Source organism: Gobius niger (assembly GCF_951799975.1).
Source record: "Gobius niger genome assembly, chromosome: 1".
In the NCBI taxonomy this organism is placed as follows: Eukaryota; Metazoa; Chordata; class Actinopteri; order Gobiiformes; family Gobiidae; genus Gobius; species Gobius niger.
In genome coordinates this window covers 38825784-38846968 of record NC_136852.1, presented here as the reverse complement: position 1 = coordinate 38846968, position 21185 = coordinate 38825784, and the positions used below count along the sequence as shown (strand labels likewise).

General features: G+C 46.4%; 2 protein-coding genes across 2 annotated transcripts in view; one reads left to right on the top strand and one right to left on the bottom strand.

Moving 5' to 3' along the window:
• The window catches only part of LOC306972137 (neural proliferation differentiation and control protein 1-like), a 44463-nt gene extending 43785 nt beyond the window's left edge, over positions 1 to 678 (bottom strand). The window contains exon 1 of the mRNA XM_079568627.1: positions 378 to 678. Within this exon, the coding sequence (XP_079424753.1) occupies positions 378 to 450 (73 nt within the window). The 5' untranslated portion in view covers positions 451 to 678. The remainder of the gene's footprint in view (positions 1 to 377) is intronic.
• Positions 679 to 3686: 3008 nt separating this feature from the next.
• Positions 3687 to 19925, top strand: LOC306971891 (gypsy retrotransposon integrase-like protein 1). The gene is made up of 9 exons (XM_079568331.1): positions 3687 to 4069; positions 7956 to 8130; positions 8215 to 8408; positions 9384 to 9495; positions 12294 to 12432; positions 12508 to 12562; positions 12727 to 12969; positions 17262 to 17324; positions 19634 to 19925. Exons 1-9 carry the CDS (start codon positions 4016 to 4018, stop codon positions 19859 to 19861), a joined length of 1263 nt encoding a protein of 420 aa, XP_079424457.1. The 5' UTR covers positions 3687 to 4015; the 3' UTR covers positions 19862 to 19925.
• The last annotated feature ends 1260 nt before the right edge of the window (positions 19926 to 21185 follow it).

Here is a 21185-nt window from a genome sequence, read left to right as displayed (position 1 = left end):
TAATGTTATGGCGGGGGGTCAGAGGTTAAAATATGTATTTGTGGAAGTCACAATTAAGCTAATTTGGGCCACACTGGTCAGAGTCCAGGGCCGTTTTTAAGTCCCAGTCCGCCCCTGTTTAAACGTAAAGTTCACAAAATTACTTTTAGTCAATTTTGTGTGGACTAAAACTAGGCTGAAACTAAATGTCTTTTTTTTTTCCCACAAACGACTGAAACCCAGTTCAAAAACAAGAGTCAAAATAAACACTGGACAATTGTAACAAAAATAGGCTGAATAAATGAAAGTCTAAAACAGATCATTTACCCCAAACCTCTGGGTGCAGGGGGGGGGAGCGGGTGAAATCAGGTTAGAAGCAGCAGCTGCAGCAGACTCACCTGTCAGTCCGCAGCTCAGCGCCGCCAGGGCCGACAGCAGCAGCGCCATGTGTCCGAGCACAGCGGCCCTCATCGGGGACAGGCGGAGGAGAGTCAGGACAGGGACAGCATTCCCTCCCGGGCAGAGGCGCTCAGGAGGCGGCCGGAGGAGCGGAGGCGCCGCGGGGAGGGGGGGGGGAGTCCGACACGTCCAGATAATCACGGGGGAGAGAGAAGAGAGAACACCGAAACCACCACCGCGCACCGTGACACATCCACTGCGTCTGTGAGCCTCCTCCACCAGACACACGCGAGGGCCACGCACGCTGGTGACGTCAGCGCGCACGGAGACCGGAGACCAGGGAGAGAGAGAGATGAAGTGAGAGAGAGGGGAAGTGAGAGAGAGGGATAAGGAGGGGGAGAGAGGGAGAGAGAGAGCGCGATGAAGTGAGAGAGAGGGGAAGTGAGAGAGAGAGATGAAGTGAGAGAGAGGGGAAGTGAGAGAGAAGGATAAGGAGGGGGAGAGAGGGAGGGGGAGAGACAGGGAGGGAGGGAAAGAGGAGAGAGAGACAGAGAGAGAGAGAGAGAGGGGGGGAGAGGGAGGGAGGGAGGGAAAGCGGAGAGAGAGAGAGGGGGAGAGAGGGAGAGAGAGAGAAGGGGGAGAGAGAGAGGGAGGGAGGGAGAGAGAGAGAAGGGGGAGAGAGAGAGGGAGGGAGGGAAAGAGGAGAGAGAGGAGAGAGACAGAGAGAGGGGGAGAGAGAGGGAGGGAGGGAGGAAAAGAGGGAGGGAGGGAAAGAGGAGAGAGAGAGGAGAGAGACAGAGAGAGAGAGGGAGGGAGGGAAAGAGGAGGGAGAGAGGAGAGAGACAGAGAGAGAGAGGGAGGGAGGGAAAGAGGAGGGAGAGAGAGAGACAGAGAGAGGGGGAGAGAGAGGGAGGGAGGGAGGAAAAGAGGGAGGGAGGGAAAGAGGAGAGAGAGAGGAGAGAGACAGAGAGAGAGAGGGAGGGAGGGAAAGAGGAGGGAGAGAGAGAGACAGAGAGAGAGGGGGAGAGAGAGGGAGGGAGAGAGACAGAGGGGGAGAGAGAGGGAGGGAGGGAGAAAGAGAGAGACAGAGAGAGAGAGAGAGAGACAGAGAGAGAGGAGGGAGAGAGAGAGAGACAGAGGGGGAGAGAGAGGAGAGAGGGGGGAGAGGGAGGGAGGGAGAAAGAGAGAGACAGAGAGAGAGAGAGAGAGGAGGGAGAGAGAGAGAGACAGAGGGGGAAAGAGGAGAGATAGAGGGGGGAGAGAGAGGAGAGAGCGAGAGAGAGGGGGGGAGAGAGCGGAGGGAGAGGCTAGCAACATCTTTGGTCTTTTTGCGTGACTGAGTGCACGCGTAAAGGCCAGACAGGTACACATCAACTCGTCTAAACTCAGAATATATCTCAGTATGGAAAAACGGTGGCCTGTTCCTTTAAGTATTATGTGAATGTTGTAATTGTTTGACTTGAATTGAATGAATGTGGATGTTCCTCTGGTTTCCCAAACACTAAAAACAGGCCCGAATGACTGTAGAGTGTGAGTGAGTGAGTGGTGGTCGGAGGGGCAGATGGCACAGACTGGCATCGCTTCTGTCAGTCTACCCCAGGGCAGCTGTGGCTACAACAGTATGAGTATGGAGTGAATGAATAATGACGACTAGTGCTTTGAGAAACTTGGTAACACAGGCTTGTAAAGCGCAATAGGTCACGTTCACGTTTTAGAATGTGATGATGTCATAATGATGATGATGATGTTGGAGCAGGTGCCAGTACAACTCTATGGGACAAGGGCAGTTTTTGAAAGAAATCTTGAAAAACAATTGACAAATGTTGCTCCTCATCAGTATTTGGAAGTGACTGACTTAAAAAAAAAAAAACCTGCTGTTTTATTTTTATGGCTGAAAGTCATTTCTACTGGACAAACTCACAAATATGTTTTTGAATACTGTCACCACTTTCAGAGAAAATAATGGGACCCGTTTATCTAAGCCAGGGGCGGACTGGGACTGAAAAACAGCCCTGGGCTCTGACCAGCCTGCCCCAAATTAACGTAATTGTGACTTCCACAAATACATATTTTAACCTCTTACCCCCCGCCTTAACATTAACGAGTGCATTTTCCCCAGTTCGGCTTTTTATTATTATTTTTTTGATTGGTATCATCAGCAAAAAGAACTGGAAAGGTGGTCGTAGAAACAGAAGCAAAATCATTAATATAAATAATAAATAATAGTGGTCCCAAAATTGAACCTTGTGGCACACCATACTCCACGGAATTCCTTTTAGATTCATGTTTTTTTATACTGGGCTTTACCCAAATCTAAAAGCTTCTCGACTGGAGAGCAACAATGTAACGCCTCATTTGAAAGCTAAGACGTACAAAAGTGATGGTAACTTCTCGTCACGTCGCCACATTTTTGTCATATTTTTGTTGTTTTTTTAACTATTTTTTCTAACATTTTTTTGTGTTTTTCTCACGTTTTTGTAGGTTTTTTTGTCCATGTCGCTATTTTGACGCTTTTCTTTTTAGCATTTAGATTTGGCTAAAGCTCGGTTGAGGCAGGACCGGTGGCCCTAGAGCCAGTGGCCCTTCTGTGCTCTTCCAGAATGGACATACGGCCAGTCCGCCCCTGATCTAAGCTGATAGAGGAGACATTGAAGTTTGAAAAAGTTTTCGCTTCATGTTGTTACCATGGTGACCACAATCGAATTCTCTGTTTCTCTCCAGCTCAATTTTAGACTGTTTAGAATGTTGTGATGCCACGTGGACACAACCTGAACACAAGTGCTGTCTATACTGTCTGCTTTAATCAATTTCTTAAACTTGCAAATGAGACATTGAGTCTCAAGAGACGACCTGTGTAAGAATAGTAAGAACAGTCCAAAAGGCTTTTTTCATTTTTTTAAATAAGTTATCCGTTTTTAAAGCTTTACATAAATCTTCAATTTACATTTTTACGTCCACGAATTAGCACTTAGCTGATTAAAAAAAAAGACTGATTTACTGCTCAAAAATGTGATAAAACCCAACAAAAAAGCGATGGGAAGCAAACAGCGTGAGGAAAAAGCTGCATTTAGATGAGTTTCGTAGGTCTTAGCTTTCAAATGAGGCGTTACACTGACCTATAGGCTCTGACCTTGTGGATTTGGGTAAAGCTGAGCTGGAGAAAATGTGCTCGGTTAAGGCGGGGGTCAAGAGGTTAAAAGCAGTGAAGTGCTGCCCTCCAGTGGCCATGACCGAAACGGCACCGTTCCGTAAGCGCAATGACCTCCTCCGCTCAGTAGGGGGCATCACGCACCAGTGCGGCGCGCGAGGAAGAGCGCGGAGGAGGAAGTCGGCGACAACAGCCTCACTCTGAAGCGTTTCTGGGCATAACTCAGTTCATTCACTCACTTTTTTCACTCACTCACTTCGTTCTGCAAGGATCGTGTTCGCCTTTGGAGCTCTGGCGACATTTGGAGCGCGTCATGCGTAAATGCGGTGCGTAAAGGCTTTGGCGACTTTGGTTATCTCACCGGCGGCAACGCGTGTGTGTGTGTGTGATCTGCGATAGGTAAGGCTGAGTAGAAGAAGACAAAGTTAAAACCGTGTAGCACCCAAAGGAGCACCCAGAGGAGCACCCAGAGGAGAGGGAGCTGGGGAGATGCTGAGCGCAGACTCTCTGGCGGTGGCCCAGGAGCAGGTTCTGGAGGCGGAGGTGAGGAGTACACTCTGTTAAAGTTATTGGTGAAAAAATGTCCTTGTTTTTTGGCTTCTAAGCTCAGTACATCATTAGATAGAATTAGATATTGAAAAAATCCCCTTGTGAAAAAATGTGTATTTGAGTGTCCGCCTGTAAAGTGCGGAGTCTGATGGAGCGACTCGAGTGCAGATGTTGTTAAAGAGTGAAACGAAAACGGCCCTAAAGTTTAGTCTCTTTGTCTGCGCATGCGCCCTGTGTATATTTCTCCCGTCTTTAGTCGCTGCTGTCTCCCACAAAGGAAATGACCATATTTGGATTACAACGTCATTTCGGTCATAGCCTTTCGTGCTACACGTGGATACCAAACATGTCAGTATTTGGGAATGAACACGTGTGGGAAAGACCAGGGAGCGACACAGACATGTTGGAGTCACTTCCTGGACAAATCTCCGGCTCAACGCGACAAAACGTTAAAGGAACAGGCCACCGTTTTCCCACACTGAGATATGTTCTTACCTGAGCTTAGACGAGTTGATGTGTACCTGTCTGGTCTCTGTGTGTGCCCTCAGTCACGCAAACAGACCAAAGAAGTTGTTAGCATTTGGTCTCTCCCAATGTATTCCTATTGCTCCAAACGGGGGTGAAGTTAGAAGCGACCACGCTCTTCCACGGGCACACGTAAAGACCAGACAGGTACACATCAACTCGTCTAAGCTCGGGTAAGAACATATCTCAGTGTGGAAGAACGGTGTTTAAATAAGTGTTTGGAAAAATCACTTTGATGGAAGTGTGACCTGGATTCTCGTCTGTCCGGCAACACGACAGCGACAGAACCCTTCTTCCTGGTCGTGAGTCAGTGCCAATGACAGTACGTCTGCACCGCGCCACCTACTGTTCATAGAGTGAGCTTTATTAGTCGTTTAACACAGACCAAACACATGGACAAATGGACTTTGGAGCCTTTAGAGAAATGTAGTAGAGTAATGAGTGTTATATTTGTCTTTCAAACATAGTGGAAGAAAGTATAAAGTTCTTAACACAAATACTACTCGAAGTGAAGTACAAATCCTCAATAACTATTGAAGTACAGTGCTAGGGCTGCAAGGTTTATCGCAGGGGTCACCAACGTGGTGCCCGCGGCCCCCCAGGGGCCCTTTGGGGCATGTCCAGTAGCCCTTGGGACTTTTTCTAAAGTGTAAAACACTTCATTTTCTTGAATCTAATTCTTAAAATTACAGTTATTTCGGTTCTTGTGACTCGGTATGAGTTTAAAATAAAGCTATTTTAATATAATATGGGGTCAATATCCTATAAGTGAACAGTGTACGTTTAAGTCTTTAGGATTTGTTTTTAACTGGCAGCCCTCGAACAACTTAATGCTCTTAAAGTAGCCCTCAGCTGAAATAAGGTTGGTGACCCCTGGTTTATCGACATCAAATTGCAATCGAGGTTTTGACTAATCTCAAGAGTTTTTTTTTTCTTTCTTCGGTCTCTGTCATTTGAGTGATAGAATCACCCATCAGAACTGTCAGCCTTGCGACCTTTCCTTTGTGGAAAACTCCTCCAGAAGAGAAACCAAATATTTTTTAAAGTAGTTTACTGTGTATTGTTCTAATTTGGGGCAGTTTGAGCTAGAGTATGTTGTTTGACGTTACATGACTTCCTTCACACATCATTTTAGCAGTATTGCATTTAAATGTATCAAACATAGAAATCGCAGTATTTGTCCAAATCGTGCAGCCCTATACTGTACGGGTGGGAACCTCTGGGTACCTCACGATTCGATACTATATGCGATACATGGCTTACGATAACGATTTTCTTACGATACTGCGACAAAAATAACCTACGATACATCAAGATTTAAAAAAAAAGATGCGACAGTGGCACAGATGGTAGAGCGGGTCGTCTCATGATCGGAAGGTCGGGGGTTCGAATCCCACCTCCTGAAAGTGCACATTGTCGTTGTGTCCTTGGGCAAGACACTTCACCCACATTGCCCCCAGTGTCTGCGTACATTGGTGTATGAATGGGTGAGTGGATCCTTGCTGTAAAGCGCTTTGAGTGCCTAATGTAGGTGGAAAAGCGCTATATAAGTTGAGACCATTTACCATGCTGCTTTTAACCTTTATTTTCACATAATACATATTATTCATCATTTACATTTCTTTTCATGTGCTTTGTACCACTTTTTTCTGTCTATAAATGATCCTTAACTTTCACACTGAAAATGGGTCTATAGATCTGTCAGTGACTTCATTTACATTTAAATAAAGAAGAAACCACAGTCCTGTTTGAAAAGGAATAAATCAACCCCAAATGAATCTTCTCTATAATGATATAATTATAATTAATTATAAAAAATAATCATTATAAGTAAATTATTTGTGTGACAGCGTTTGACCCTGTCCTGACTGAATTCTTGATCATTATTGGCCTCTATTGACTGTGATGCACTGCTGCCTCATTAATATGCATGACGTTGCTCATTAATATGCATGACGTCATCAAAAGTATCGTATCGTGCTGCAAAATATTGCGATATATCAGAAGGTCAAGGTCAAATTTATTTATAGAGCACATTTACATTAACAGCTGGCACTGCCCCAAATCAATATATTGTCACACTCCTACTCTACAGTACCATAGTACACAAGGCCGTGGGAACCCAGGGTGCTGAGGGCGCTGCAGCACCCCCTGGTGGATAGTTTGTGAACTGCAGGCAATATTAACCCCTTGACTCCCACCTGAACTGAGCACATTTTCTCCAGCTTTACCCCCAGTCCAAAAGCCTCTGGAAAAAAGGTGTGAAAATAGCAACAAAACTGATACGAAAACAAGGATGTAAATGTGACGAAAAAGAGACGAAAAATTGACAAAAATTGACAAAAAATTGACAAAAAAGTGAGAAAAATTTGACTAAAAATTGTGAAAAAAAGGATGAAAAAGTGATGAGAATTTGACAAAAAAAATGCAAATAATTTGATGAAAAAGTGACAAAAAATGGACAAAAAATGGACAAAAATTTGACGAAAAAGTGACAAAAAAGTCATGAAAATTTGACAAAAATGAGACGACTGCCCAACAAAAAAAGTGATGAAAAAAAATCTGATGTGAGGAAAAAGATCAATTTAGTTTTGTAGGTCTTAGCTTTCAAATGAGGCGTTCCACTGGCCTACAGGATTTGGGTAAAGCTGAACTGGAGAAAATGCTCTCGGTTCAGGCGGGAGTTAAGAGGTCAATAAATAGGATTTATGCACAGAAAAAGTATTTTGGGGGTAAATTTTGTCCCTCAGCGCCCCCTAACTAAAATATCTTCCCACGGCTCTGATTGTACATGAACTTACTGACACCTCTGGCTGTTATATTTTTGTGGTAATATCTGATAGATTGTATTGACGTCATTTTAGAACGTGATGTGATGATGTGAGTCGGAGCTTTGGAAAGAAATGTGCAAATGTTTTCCCTGATCATTATTTAGAAGTGAAGGGTTTCTGATGTTCAGGCTTGTTGGTGTAATTCCCTCGTTGCAGCATCTGAGGTAGAAACGGAGATGGCTCTTTTTGTAAGACTGAAGTTCTTTTCTTATGTTTTACTAAAAGAACCATTTGTCATAATCATCATTCACTAAGAAGACAGTATGAACCTTTTCCTGTCCTGTCATCATCTGGAATATTGCCTCCACTTTCTCACACCTTAGCCAGTTCATGTGTGCTGAGAGAGAAGACGCTGAACTTTGGGGCAGTTTTTGTTTCACGTGGATAGCTCCGGCCGTTACAGAGATACTAAGTACGAAACTCAACATTTTGACCGTTACCGTAGTTTCCACAGACAAACTCCACTTTAAACTATAGGCTGTTTACAATGTTGTGGCGTCACGTGAGCGCAACCTATTTTGCAGATTGAGGTGGCCCAGGAGCAGGTCCTGGAGGTGGCCCAGGAGCAGGTGGTGGAGTGTGGGCCGAACAAACTGGGAGACATCTTCACGTTTGTATCTCAGGGCAGTTTCTCCGATGCCGTGACTCCACTGCGCAAGAAGAACCTCAAGAGATACGCGCGAAAGTTCATCGTGGAAGGTAAATGTGGAGGCCCATCCCCGCCGCTGCTGAAGTGGCTGCTGCTGTACCTCTTCTGCACCGCGTTGTGTGTGTGCTCCTCAGATGGAAAGCTGTTCTACGTGGGCATGAAGGGCGAGGAGAAGCGCGAGGTGGTGATCGAGCCCGAGAGGAAGAGGCAGATCTTCCTGGAGTGTCACTTTAACGACGTGGGAGGGCATCTGGGCCAGAAGAAGACGGTGAACCGGATCCAGAGCAGATACTACTGGCTGGGCATCATCAGGGACGTGGTTGACTGGGTACTTTATCAAATATCACCTCTCCCTCTGACTGATCGAATGCGTCATCTCATGAGTCAGCAGATTATCCAATAACAGATCACATGATCCTGGGGGGTTTGAGTGTCTGCTGATATTAACCAATACTAAAAGACTTTCTTAGAAGTGGCTGCTGTGAGTGAAAAAGTGAATGGTCCTCTTTCTTCCCGAGTGAGATCCATCAAGTCTTTCTTGCAAACAACATGTTACAGATCAATTATATCTATTGACAAACTAATTGAAACAAGACAACACAAGGATCACTGGACTTTTCTACACTAAATATCCTCGGGTAACAAGGCCGTGGGAACCCAGGGTGCTGAGGGCGCTGCAGCACCCCCTGGTGGATAGTTTGTGAACTGCAGGCAATATTAACCCCTTAACTCCCACCTGAACCGGGCACATTTTCTCCAGCTTTACCCCAGTCCAAAAGCCTCTGGAAAAAAGGTGTGAAAATAGCAACAAAAGTGAGACGAAAACAAGGATGAAAATGTGAAAAAAGTGAGAAAACATTGACGAAAAAGTGACAAAAAATTTCCAAAAAAATGACAAAATTGACAAAAAATTGATAAAAAAGTGAGAAAAATTTGACGATAAAATGAGAAAACATTTACGAAAAAGTGATAAGAATTTGCCAAAAAAATTTGAATAATTTGACGAAAAAGTGACAAAAAAGTCTGACAAAAATGAGACGACTGCCCAACAAAAAAAGTGACTAAAAAAAATCTCATGAGCGGGAAAAGATCAATTTAGTTTTGTAGATCTTAGCTTTCAAATGAGGCGTTACACTGGCCAACAGGATTTGGGTAAAGCTGAACTGGAGAAAATGCTCTCGGTTCAGGCGGGACTTAAGAGGTTAATAACTAGGATGTTGAACAGACCATCTCCTTCTCTGATTGGTTCATCCATCTGTGTCGTCTGAAAGGACAGTCTCACACTAACCTGTCTCTGTCTCAGATCAAACTGTGTGAGACGTGTCGCGGAGCCGAGCGGAGCAAAAACATGTCCAGAACTGTCCGACCGCAGCGAGTGGGCGCTCCCTGGGACTTCATCACCGCAGACATACTAGGTACTCCCTCGTCCCGGCTACTCCCTCTCATCCAGACCACCCCCTACAGCAGCTTTCTAGTGATTTTTTTTGGCTGTTATTCAGAAAGTTTCTTATTTGTTTCACCTCATATGAATGATACAAGGAAAAGGAATAAGTTAAGGGGAGACACTACAGGCAAAACTCAATTTTTTCAGTTTTCAGGTTTTGGGCCAAATTGGTCTCTGAACATATAAGCTTTCACCCGGAAACAGAAAACATGCCTAATCTTCACAATAACATGTTTAAATATTGCGCTGATTCAATGTTCCCCCATAGACTTATATGGGAGAATGCAATTTCAAAGCCCTTTTTCTCAAAACACATTTTTCTGTCATTGTGGCGACACTATGTCCACGTCAGTCGGACCTAAAGACTTCAAATTTTCCAGTCTTGGACTGAACAATATTTGGAAGATCAGAGGGATTTTTTATTATCTAATCCCTAGCCCCATTTATTGAGTTTTGAATGTCAAAAAATAAAGCGAAAATACACTGCTCACAAAAACTTAGGGCACACTCAAAAAACACATCCTAGATGTCAATCAATTCGATTTTTCGGATTAAAATCTTTATTTATAGTGTAGGGCAATGTGCTGAGAACAAAATAACATAAGAATGATAAATGGAAATCAAATCCTCAGCCCCTGGAGGTCTGGATCCAAAATTATAGTCAAAATCAAAGTGACAAATCAGGTCACTGGTTGATCCAAATTCTGTAGAAATTCCTCCAAACGAGTCTGTATCATCCTCAGTCGTGTGTGTGGCCTCCACGTGCCTGAATGCACTCCCTACAACGCCTGGGCATGCTCCTGATGAGACCACGGATGTCCTCCTGAGGGATCTCCTCCCAGACCTGGATTAGAGCATCAGTCAGCTCCTGGACAGTCTGTGGTGCGACGTGGCGTTGATGGATGGACCGAGACATGATGTCCCAGATGTGCTCTATTGGATTTAAGTCTGGGGAACGGGCAGGCCAGTCCAAAACATCAATACCTTCATCATGCAGGACCTGCTGACACACTCTTGCCACATGTGGCCTGGCATTATCAGGCATCAGAAGGAACCCAGGGCCCACAGCACCAGCATATGGTCTTACAATAGGTCTGAGGATCTCATCCCGGTCCCCAATGCCAGTCAGGGAACCTCTGGCTCGCACATGGAGGGCTGTGCGGCCCTCCAATGAAATGCCTCCCCAGACCATCACTGACCCACCACCAAACCGGTCATGCTGATGATGTTGCAGCAGCAGAACGTTCTCCAGAGCGTCTCCAGACTCTGTCACGTCTGCCACATGTGCTCAGGGTGAACCTGCTCTCATCCGTGAAGAGCACAGGGCACCATTGGCCAATCTGCCAATCGCTGTGTTCTCGGGCAAATGCCAATCGGGCTGCACGGTGTTGGGCAGTAAACACCGGCCCAACGCCCTCATACCACCCTCATGGAGTCGGTTTCTGACCGTTTGAGGACCAACATGCACATTTGTGGCCCTCTGGAGGTCATTTTGTAGGGCTCGGGCAGTGCTTCTCCTGTTTCTCCGTGCACAAATGAGCAGATAGCGGTCCTGCTGTTGTTGACCTCGGTCGGCCCCCCCCCAGGTCTCCTGGTGTACTGGCCTGTCTCCTGGTATCTCCTCCATGCTCTGGACACTGCGCTGGGAGACACAGCAAACCTTCTTGCCACAGCACGAATGGACGTGCCATTTTGCATGAGCATCACTCCCTGAGCAGCTTCTGTGGGTTGTAGATGCTCCTCATGATCCCTCTAGTGGTGAGAACACTGGACAAATGCAAAAGTGTTCCAAAAATACGGTACAAAGGATGAAGACAGGGAAATGGTCTGTGGTCACCACCTGCAAAACCATTCCTCTTTTGGACTGATCTTGCTAATTGCCGCTCATTTCCACCTGCTGTCTGTTTAATTTCCACAACACCAAGTGAAATTGATTCACAATAAGCGTGGCTTCCTAACTGGACAGTCTGATATCCCAGAAATTTGACTGACTTGGAGTTACATTGTGTTTTTTGAGTGTGCCCTAAGTTTTTGTGAGCAGTGTATATATATATTTTTTTTAATTTCCACTAAAAAGCAGCTTATTTTAAAACTAAACAAGATATCCAAAATCCCCTCTGAAAAAGTCTTGGCAGCTCATTTATCAATAAAATGAAACAACAAATTTGAATGTAGCTCTATCCATTATTCAGATTTCGTTGCCGAAAAGATGGGAAATGTGGAGCATTTTTAGGCATAAAACACCTTGTGCTCATATGAAAAGATAAAATGACAGAAAACTTGCAATGTATTTTTTTCTCACGTTTATGCCAGTGATCTACAGCAACAGTTTCAAATTGATATCTGTAAATATACATCTTTTGCCTATTCACCTGCAGTGTCTCGCCATAATGAATGCCTTTATGAATCTGTTTTCTGGTTCTGTATGACAAATAATTTAGCACAGATTGAGAAAAGAATCGTTCAGGTATCGGTAACATCATTTTTTTTACGGAACCCTTTGACTTTAGCGACAAAAGCTGCGTCTTACCAAACGCATCCAAACCTTTCCCCAAATCCTTTTTGTTGCCGTGTCATTTGTTTTGTCTTCTACACTTTTTAAATAGATGTAAAAAGCCTTTGTGTCGGGGTAATGCTTTGCGAGCTTTGGAGGCGTGATGGTAAAAACTTTCTATGGGTGTCATTTTTAGGGGCGTCCCCGGGTCACTCTAATCCCGTGTGAATAGAGCATTAGTGTTATGTCTATTCTCTGGCCTCTGTTTCGTGTAGGTCCGTTCCCCGTGTCGGCGCGGGGTCACACTCACGTGCTCCTTCTGATGGATTACTTTAGCAAATGGCCCGAGGTGTCCCCACTGCAGAGGGCGGACCCTCAGTCTGTGGCCAGAGAAATCTCCACATGTGTTTACAGGTAAAGAATAAACCCGTTACACACAAAAGTCTTTGGGGAAAATCCTAAGTCCTGTTTTTCTGTGTGTCCCTCCAGGTTTGGAGCACCTAAAACCATTGCATGCTCCCAGAGCCCAGAGTTCTGCGCCCAGGTGAGAAAGGAAATGATCATATTTGGATTACAGCGTCATCTCGGCTGCCTTTCGTACTTCAAATCAGAAACCTCAAAAAATAACGAGAGAGTTTGGTCTGTGTGAAGAATCGCGGCAATAGTTTTCTCAGCCTGGAATGTAGATGAACTGTTCCTTTGTGGCAGGTTTCCTGTGAGCTTTGTGAGACGTGGGGCCTGGAGCAGACGGTAACCTCGGCGGACCCCCTCCCAGACTGCGGCGCCCCCACCTTGAGGCCGACGGTGCTGCGGCTGGTGGAGGACCGAGCGCAACACTGGGACGATCATCTGGACCGGGCTCTATTTCCTCTGAGGACCTCCGTGAACCAGAGCACCAAGTTCAGCCCCTTCAGCCTGGTCTTCAGCCGCACACCACGCCTTCACGAGCAGGTACAAGACACGCCCTTCAGCCGCACACCACGCCTTAATGACCAGGTACGAGACACGCCCTTCAGCCGCACACCACGCCTTCATGACCAGGTACGAGACACGCCCTTCAGCCGCACACCACGCCTTAATGACCAGGTACGAGACACGCCCTTCAGCCGCACACCACGCCTTCATGACCAGGTACGAGACACGCCCTTCAGCCGCACACCACGCCTTAATGACCAGGTACGAGACACGCCCTTCAGCCGCACACCACGCCTTAATGACCAGGTACGAGACACGCCCTTCAGCCGCACACCACGCCTTCACGACCAGGTACGAGACACGCCCTTCAGCTGAACACCACGCCTTCACGACCAGGTACGAGACACGCCCTTCAGCCGCACACCACGCCTTCACGACCATGTACGAGACACGCCCTTCAGCCGCACACCACGCCTTCACGACCAGGTACGAGACACGCCCTTCAGCCGCACACCACGCCTTCACGACCAGGTACGAGACACGCCCTTCAGCCGCACACCACGCCTTAATGACCAGGTACAAGACACGCCCTTCAGCTGCACACCACGCCTTAATGACCAGGTACGAAACATGCCCATCAGCTATATCAGCCTTAGTGACATTAGGTGTGTTCGAGATGAGCCAGACGGACGCAGTTTTGACAGGCGACTGCAGACTCTCGGTGCCGGTTAGATTTCTGTCCGACTTGCTCCAGACGGGCTCTGATGTCACGGGCACGTAGGGCACGGAAAGATCATGAGACTCCAATGAGACTGGATCAGCCGCTGCATCTCTCCAGAGGCAACTGCAGCGGCTCCTCGGCCGCGCGCATGATGGGAAAACGCCCACCTGTCCTCAGGCTCAGGTGATTGGATACGAGTCTGCTGTGATCAGAAACGTGCTCCTCGCCCCCCCCCTCTCCTCTTTAGATCTGAACAAATAAACTAGGACTGAAACTAAAACTGATAACTATAGTTCGGTATCGCCCCTAAAATAGAGCTCATGTTTGATGCTTTTACAGAACAACTCTTGATTTATTTTATCTCACAAACTTGAACAAACAAACGGGAAAGTTTTCTCTGATGAAGAATGATGTCTCTGGAGTAAAGGAAACAGAGCAGGAGGTGAATGACTTTTATTTAGGATAAACTTTAAATGAACGCGATATCTGAACGAGACGCTGCGTGATCTGAGGCTCTCGCTGTTCTCTGCATGTGGAGCGGTCGGATGGGCTTCAGGCTTTTTTCTCCGCCCCCGTTGCGCCGGCTACTCTCGCCGATCATCCAGGCGATCCACAACGGCATCTCAAACACACCTATTATTAGACACGCCCTTCAGCCTCAACGACCAGGTACAAAACACGCCCTTCAACCTTAATGACCAGGGGCCTCATTTATCAAGCTTACTGCGCACAAAATGAGGCCAAAACTTTGCGTAGCCGCTCCTCTGCGCCAAAGTTGGCATTTATAGAAAACAAACTGAACGTGAAACACTGCGCTGCTCCACACAAACTAAAGAGCTGCCGTACGAGGTACGCACTTTTCAGAAACACTGAGAGACGGGAGAGCAGCGACATGACTGGTTTGAGGAAGTCAGGTTTGGTTTGGTTTGAAATGGTTTGAATTTACTTTCTTCAGCAATGACAAAGATTAGAATGAAATAAGCAACTTATTACGATGCTTGTGAATATTGGTGCGCACATACGTGCACGCTCGTACCCGTGCACGTATGCGCACTGGCGCTAAAGCCTTTTAAACGGGAAACAGGAATGATCCTGTTGTCCAGTGCTTTGAGTCGTCTCTGGACATAAGTCTGACCACATGACCTTCAGACGAGGCCGTCTTTACGCAGTGCGCACCGGCACCGCGGCTCCACTGCCCACGCCGTCCTGAGACACCACCACTGACCTCTCCTCACTCACTCCACCCGGACACTGACCTCTCCTCACTCACTCCACCCGGACACTGACCTCTCCTCTCTCACTCCACCCGGACACTGACCTCTCCTCACTCACTCACCCCGGACACTGACCTCTCCTCACTCACTCCACCCGGCCACTGACCTCTCCTCACTCACTCCACCCAGACACTGACCTCTCCTCACTCACTCCACCCGGACACTGACCTCTCCTCACTCACTCCACCCGGACACTGACCTCTCCTCTCTCACTCCACCCGGACACTGACCTCTCCTCACTCACTCCACCCGGACACTGACCTCTCCACACTCACTCCACCCGGACACTGACCTCTCCACACTCACACCACCCGGACACTGACCTCTCCACACTCACACCACCCGGACACTGACCTCACCTCACTCACTCCACCCGGACACTGACCTCTCCTCACTCACTCCACCCGGACACTGACCTCTCCTCACTCACACCACCCGGACACTGACCTCTCCTCACTCACTCCACCCGGACACTGACCTCTCCTCACTCACTCACTCCACCCGGACACTGACCTCTCCACACTCACACCACCCGGAGACTGACCTCTCCTCACTCACTCCACCCGGACACTGACCTCTCCTCACTCACTCCACCCGGACACTGACCTCTCCTCTCTCACTCCACCCGGACACTGACCTCTCCTCACTCACTCACCCCGGACACTGACCTCTCCTCACTCACTCCACCCGGCCACTGACCTCTCCTCACTCACTCCACCCAGACACTGACCTCTCCTCACTCACTCCACCCGGACACTGACCTCTCCTCACTCACTCCACCCGGACACTGACCTCTCCTCTCTCACTCCACCCGGACACTGACCTCTCCTCACTCACTCCACCCGGACACTGACCTCTCCACACTCACTCCACCCGGACACTGACCTCTCCACACTCACACCACCCGGACACTGACCTCTCCACACTCACACCACCCGGACACTGACCTCACCTCACTCACTCCACCCGGACACTGACCTCTCCTCACTCACTCACTCCACCCGGACACTGACCTCTCCTCACTCACACCACCCGGACACTGACCTCACCTCACTCACTCCACCCGGACACTGACCTCTCCTCACTCACTCCACCCGGACACTGACCTCTCCTCACTCACTCACTCCACCCGGACACTGACCTCTCCACACTCACACCACCCGGAGACTGACCTCTCCTCACTCACTCCACCCGGACACTGACCTCTCCTCACTCACACCACCCGGACACTGACCTCTCCTCACTCGCTCCACCCGGACACTGACCTCTCCTCACTCGCTCCACCCGGACACTGACCTCTCCTCACTCACTCCACCCGGACACTGACCTCTCCTCACTCGCTCCACCCGGACACTGACCTCTCCTCACTCGCTCCACCCGGACACTGACCTCTCCTCACTCACTCCACCCGGACACTGACCTCTCCTCACTCGCTCCACCCGGACACTGACCTCTCCTCACTCGCTCCACCCGGACACTGACCTCTCCTCACTCACTCCACCTGGACACTGACCTCTCCTCAGGTCAGTGTCCAGGTGGTGTCTCAGGACGGCGTGGGCAGTGGAGCCGCGGTGCCGGTGCGCACTGCGTAAAGACGGCCTCGTCTGAAGGGCATGTGACCCGAGCTTTGGACATAAACCCAGTTGGTCAGACTTATGTCCAGACACGACTCAAAGCACAGAACAACGGGATCATTCCTGTTTCCCATTTAAAATGCTTTAGTGCCAGTGCGCATACGTGCACGGGTACGAGCGTGCACGTATGTGCGCACCAATATTCACAAACATCGTAATAAGTTGCTTATTTCATTCTAATCTTTGTATTTGCTGAAGAAAGTAAATTCAAACCATTTCAAACCATTTCAAACCAAACCAAACCAAACCTGACTTCCTCAAACCAGTCCTGTCTCTGCTCTCCCGTCTCTCAGCAGTGTTTCTGAAAAGTGCGTACCTCGTACGGGAGCTATTTAGTTTGTGTGGAGCAGCGCAGTGTTTCACGTTCAGTTTGTTTTCTATAAATGCCAACTTTGGCGCAGAGGAGCGGCTACGCAAAGTTTTGGCCTCATTTTGTGCGCAGCAAGCTTGATAAATGAGGCCCCAGGTACGAGACACGCTCATGAGCCGCACACCACACCTCAATGATCAGGTATGAGACACACCCCTCAGCCTTAATGACCAGGTACGAGACAATGACAAAATAATGAGGCACAGTGACTTGGGCGAGTTTTTATCTGAATACCGGTTTGGAAATAGTAAAGCGCTACATTACTTTTTACTGTAAAAAGTAGTCAGTCTAAGTAGCAGAAAGCCTGAGAGTGTGTCCTCTGTCCTCAGAGCTCCAGCGACTGTCCACATCTGCAGAGCATCCAGGAGCAGCAGGAGCTCATCAGGCAGAGGGTACGCACCATACTCTATTCTATTCTATTCAATCGTTTTTTTGCCAAATCAAGTCATTGGGGATTTGTTTTATTCTGTAATTGTAATTTCGCCTTGGTCGCTTATGCCCAGGGCCAACCCTGAAGCCGAGAAGTGTCACCCCGCTGCACATCATGTTGTTATTCGGGCTGAGTCTGAAAGTTTTTACAAAAAAACGTTTTGGTCCAGTTTGGCTTCACCCAAATCTAAATGCGACGACCCGGCAACAATGCTTGGAAAATGGTTTAGTTGAGTTTTGTAGGTCTTAGCTTTCAAATGAGGCGCTACACTGGCCTAGTGGCTGTGACCTGGGTAAAGCTGAACTGGAGAACAGGGGATTAAGGGGTTAAGTAGAGTTTAAAAAACAAAAAATAAAAAAATAAGAGAAAATTCAATTCAATTCAATGACAGTACCTTTGCTGTTAGAGCAAAGGGGTAAAGCTGAGTGGTTTTCTTTGTCCCAGTGGAACCAGCTCATTCTGAACATCAGACTCTGGTTTGGACTCTGTGCTCTGGCCCCGCCCCCTCTGCTTCATAAGAGCGTTTCTCTCACTGTCAGCCCTACAACTGCAGATCCCAATGCGCTGGTTTCTCTTTAAAGCAATAATAATTTATAAGCAGGACATTACAAGCTTAGCGTGTGCCGCTGCGCATCAGCCGTGACATAAATGTATGTGACGAATACAAACCACGGGTTGAGCGACACAGGAACGCTCGCTCCTCGCATCAAAGCAGAAAACTCGTGTTTTAAATCAAAGCGTCCAATTAGTCGCACTTTACCCGTCAGACAGCCAAGTAAAGACATGACAACTCGATCAAACTCTGGTGCTGTTCACTGTTGGAGGGAACGTATTACAAAAGAGCTACAAAAATATGACTTTTTTTCAGTAGCCAAGGAGGATCATATATTACTTCAACAAAATGCAGTAATATTTTAGTCTTTACAATTTAAGTAAGTCAAGTTACAAACTCAAGTCGTCAAAACAAATCACAAGAGAATGGGGAAAGTGAAGGAAAAACAAATCTTTGACTGCACTTTTGCACGATGGCATTATCACTATTATCACTATTATTACGCTTTGCCAAAAGTAACTCAAAAGTAACTCAAAGTTGTGCAGCTCAGTTACATTTTTGAACCAGTAATATGTAATACAAACATTACATTTTTAAAACTGTACTGCAAATTAATTTGACAGATAATTGACAATTTTTTCCTCTTAACTCCCGCCTGAACTGAGAGGATCTTTTTCCTCACGTCATCAGATTTTTTTGTTGGGTATTCAACTCATTTTTGCAACTTTTTTGTCATTTTTTGTCATATTTCTGTCATTTTTTTCATCATTTTTTTGGTCAAATTTTTATCACATTTTTGTCATTTTTTTGTCACATTTTTGTCATTTTTTTGTCACATTTTTGTCATTTTTTTGTCACATTTTTATCACATTTTTGTAATTTTTTTGTCATATTTTTGTAATTTTTTTGTCCAATTTGTATCACATTCTTTGGTCATTTTTTGTCAATTTTTTGTCAATTTCTTGTGACATTTTTGTCATTTTTTTGGTCATTTTTTTGCCACTTTTTCATCAATTTTTCCTCACTTTTTTGTCAATGTTTTCTCACTTTTTTGTCACATTTCCATCATTGTTTTCGTCTCAGTTTTGTTGCTATTTTCACAGCTTTTTTCCAGAAGCTTTTGGACTGGGGTAAAGCCAAACTGGAGAAAATGTGCTCGGTTCAGGCGGGAGTTAAGGGGTTAAATAAATCAGAAATACAGTCTACACATTGTTAATGTTGTTAATGCCTTTTCTAGTTGGAAACAGGTGATTTTTAACGGAATAGGCGCATTTCTAGCAACCAACGCTCCAGTGTTCTAATGGTACATTGTGTTATAGCTAATCGTGTTAGAGGCTCATTGATGATTAGAAAACCCAATTATGCTAGCACTGATGAACGCTGTTGTGCTGAATACAGAAGCTACAGAACTGGCCTGGGACTTTGGAATGGTGGCGTATGTTATGAATGATGTTGGAGCTGGTGATGGTCGAGGGAACAGTGGTCACACCATCTTAAAATGACTGGAAAATAACTGAACTAATTTCATTGAACGACACTTGAGACGACCTTTTTAAATTGTAACTGTTTTTCATCATTTGTTTGTCATTTTATTTTGAGTATTGAAATTGTAACTGTGTCTTTTGAAAAAGTGTTTTTTACTCTCAATGGGTAAAATCACTTTCTTGATAATTTAAAGGCAAAATAAAATTGATAACACGATGTCTGTTTGGGAACAGGTGCTGGAGAACATGAACGCCGCCTACAAACAGGAGAAGAAGAAAAAGAAACGCAAATCTCACAAAATCAGCTCCATTTTGGCCGACGCGGACTCGAACTCGCCCAAAGTGCCGGTGAAGCGGGTGACCGACTGCAGCTTGTTCCTGGGGTTCCCCGTGGAGTCGGTGCTGGCCGCCGTTCAGAGCGAGAAGACGGAGCTGGGCTTCGGCCTCCACTCGGCGCAATGACACGGGGTGTGAAAACGCTATTTATTACAGATGCTCTAGTTTTGTATTGTACAGAGAAGAAATAAAGGCCTTTTGGAATCTGGTTTTATTTTATTTGACTTTGTTGTGTTTTTGTTTTTATTTCCTGCTATTAAAGGTTTTCATCAAGCGTAAAGCGCCAGAGGTTGGACATATTTAAATTTAGTTTTAGACTAGCTTTGTTGTAGTCGACTAAATCAATAACTTGCCACATATACTATCATATTAAAACACGTTTACTGATATATACTGTGTTTACATGCAGTTGAGTATCCAGGTTATACATGGGCATTATGTGTTTTCTAGTTTTGACCGGTTCATGTAAACCCAGAATCCTGGTTTCAGTTTCCTGGACAAGCCCATATCCATGTTTTTAGAAACCAGGATATTCCCAGGTTACTATACCTTGTAAACACAGTATCCTAGTTGTGCTGAAGTACTGTATGTGCAAACCTTTGAAACAGATATGGTAGGCTTTTAAAACTTTGTATCTTCTAAAAACTAACCAAACATTGAAGTTAGACTCTTTTCTCCGTGGTATCTCCAGTGGAAGTCGGCGCTGCTCTCGGATCAAACCAATTTTATTTTTTCAACTCTCACATCTGTCGCAGAATCTGGGAAAGAACTCTACTGTTGTAAGTGCTTCTTTGGATAGTTAGACTCCCTGTGCTAGAGAAATTTGCAACAACAAAAAAAGCCATGCGTTAGTAACTTTGCTAAAGTATGCAGCTCCTTCATAGACTGTAAAGAGCTCCTTACTATATTTGTCATTAGCTCCGCCCCTCTGGAGCCTAAATAATACAGGATACTGTAGTTCTTCATATAAACAGGATTTGAGTGTCCTGGTGTAAACATCATATCCAGAATATTGTCATGACCAAGATATACCTAATTACCAGGTTACTGGAGCGCATGTAAACATACTCATTGCGTGCTTGTGTTTCCTCTCCCACGTGGACAGCACAGCCCTGTTCCTTTGCAAGTGAAATGATGAGACTCTTTCAATAGGTGTGTTTAAGATGAGCGAGGCGCTGCAGGCGGCTGCAGGCGAGCGGTGCATGCCGGTCAGAATCGCTCTGACGCCACCTGTGCGACGGTGCCCGTATTCTCGTGAGACCGAGGCGGCTGGAGCGCCTTGGGGAGGCGAGCGAAGTTGCTTTTCTCCGCCTCGCTCGGCTGGCTGAACTACAAAGGCCAAAGGGATTGTGGGAAATGAAGTGCTGTAAACACGTACGCTGACAGAGGACTGACAGATGATTGGATATGAGTTGTGTTTAGATCGGAGACGTGTTGCCCTGACGCTCCG

Coding starts and splice junctions, on each gene's coding strand:
- LOC306971891 (XM_079568331.1), top strand. CDS start 4,016: ATGCTGAGCGCAGACTCTCTGGCGGTGGCCCAGGAGCAGGTTCTGGAG. Junction 4,070..7,955: donor AGCAGGTTCTGGAGGCGGAG/GTGAGGAGTACA, acceptor CCTATTTTGCAG/ATTGAGGTGGCCCAGGAGCA. Junction 8,409..9,383: donor TCAGGGACGTGGTTGACTGG/GTACTTTATCAA, acceptor TCTCTGTCTCAG/ATCAAACTGTGTGAGACGTG.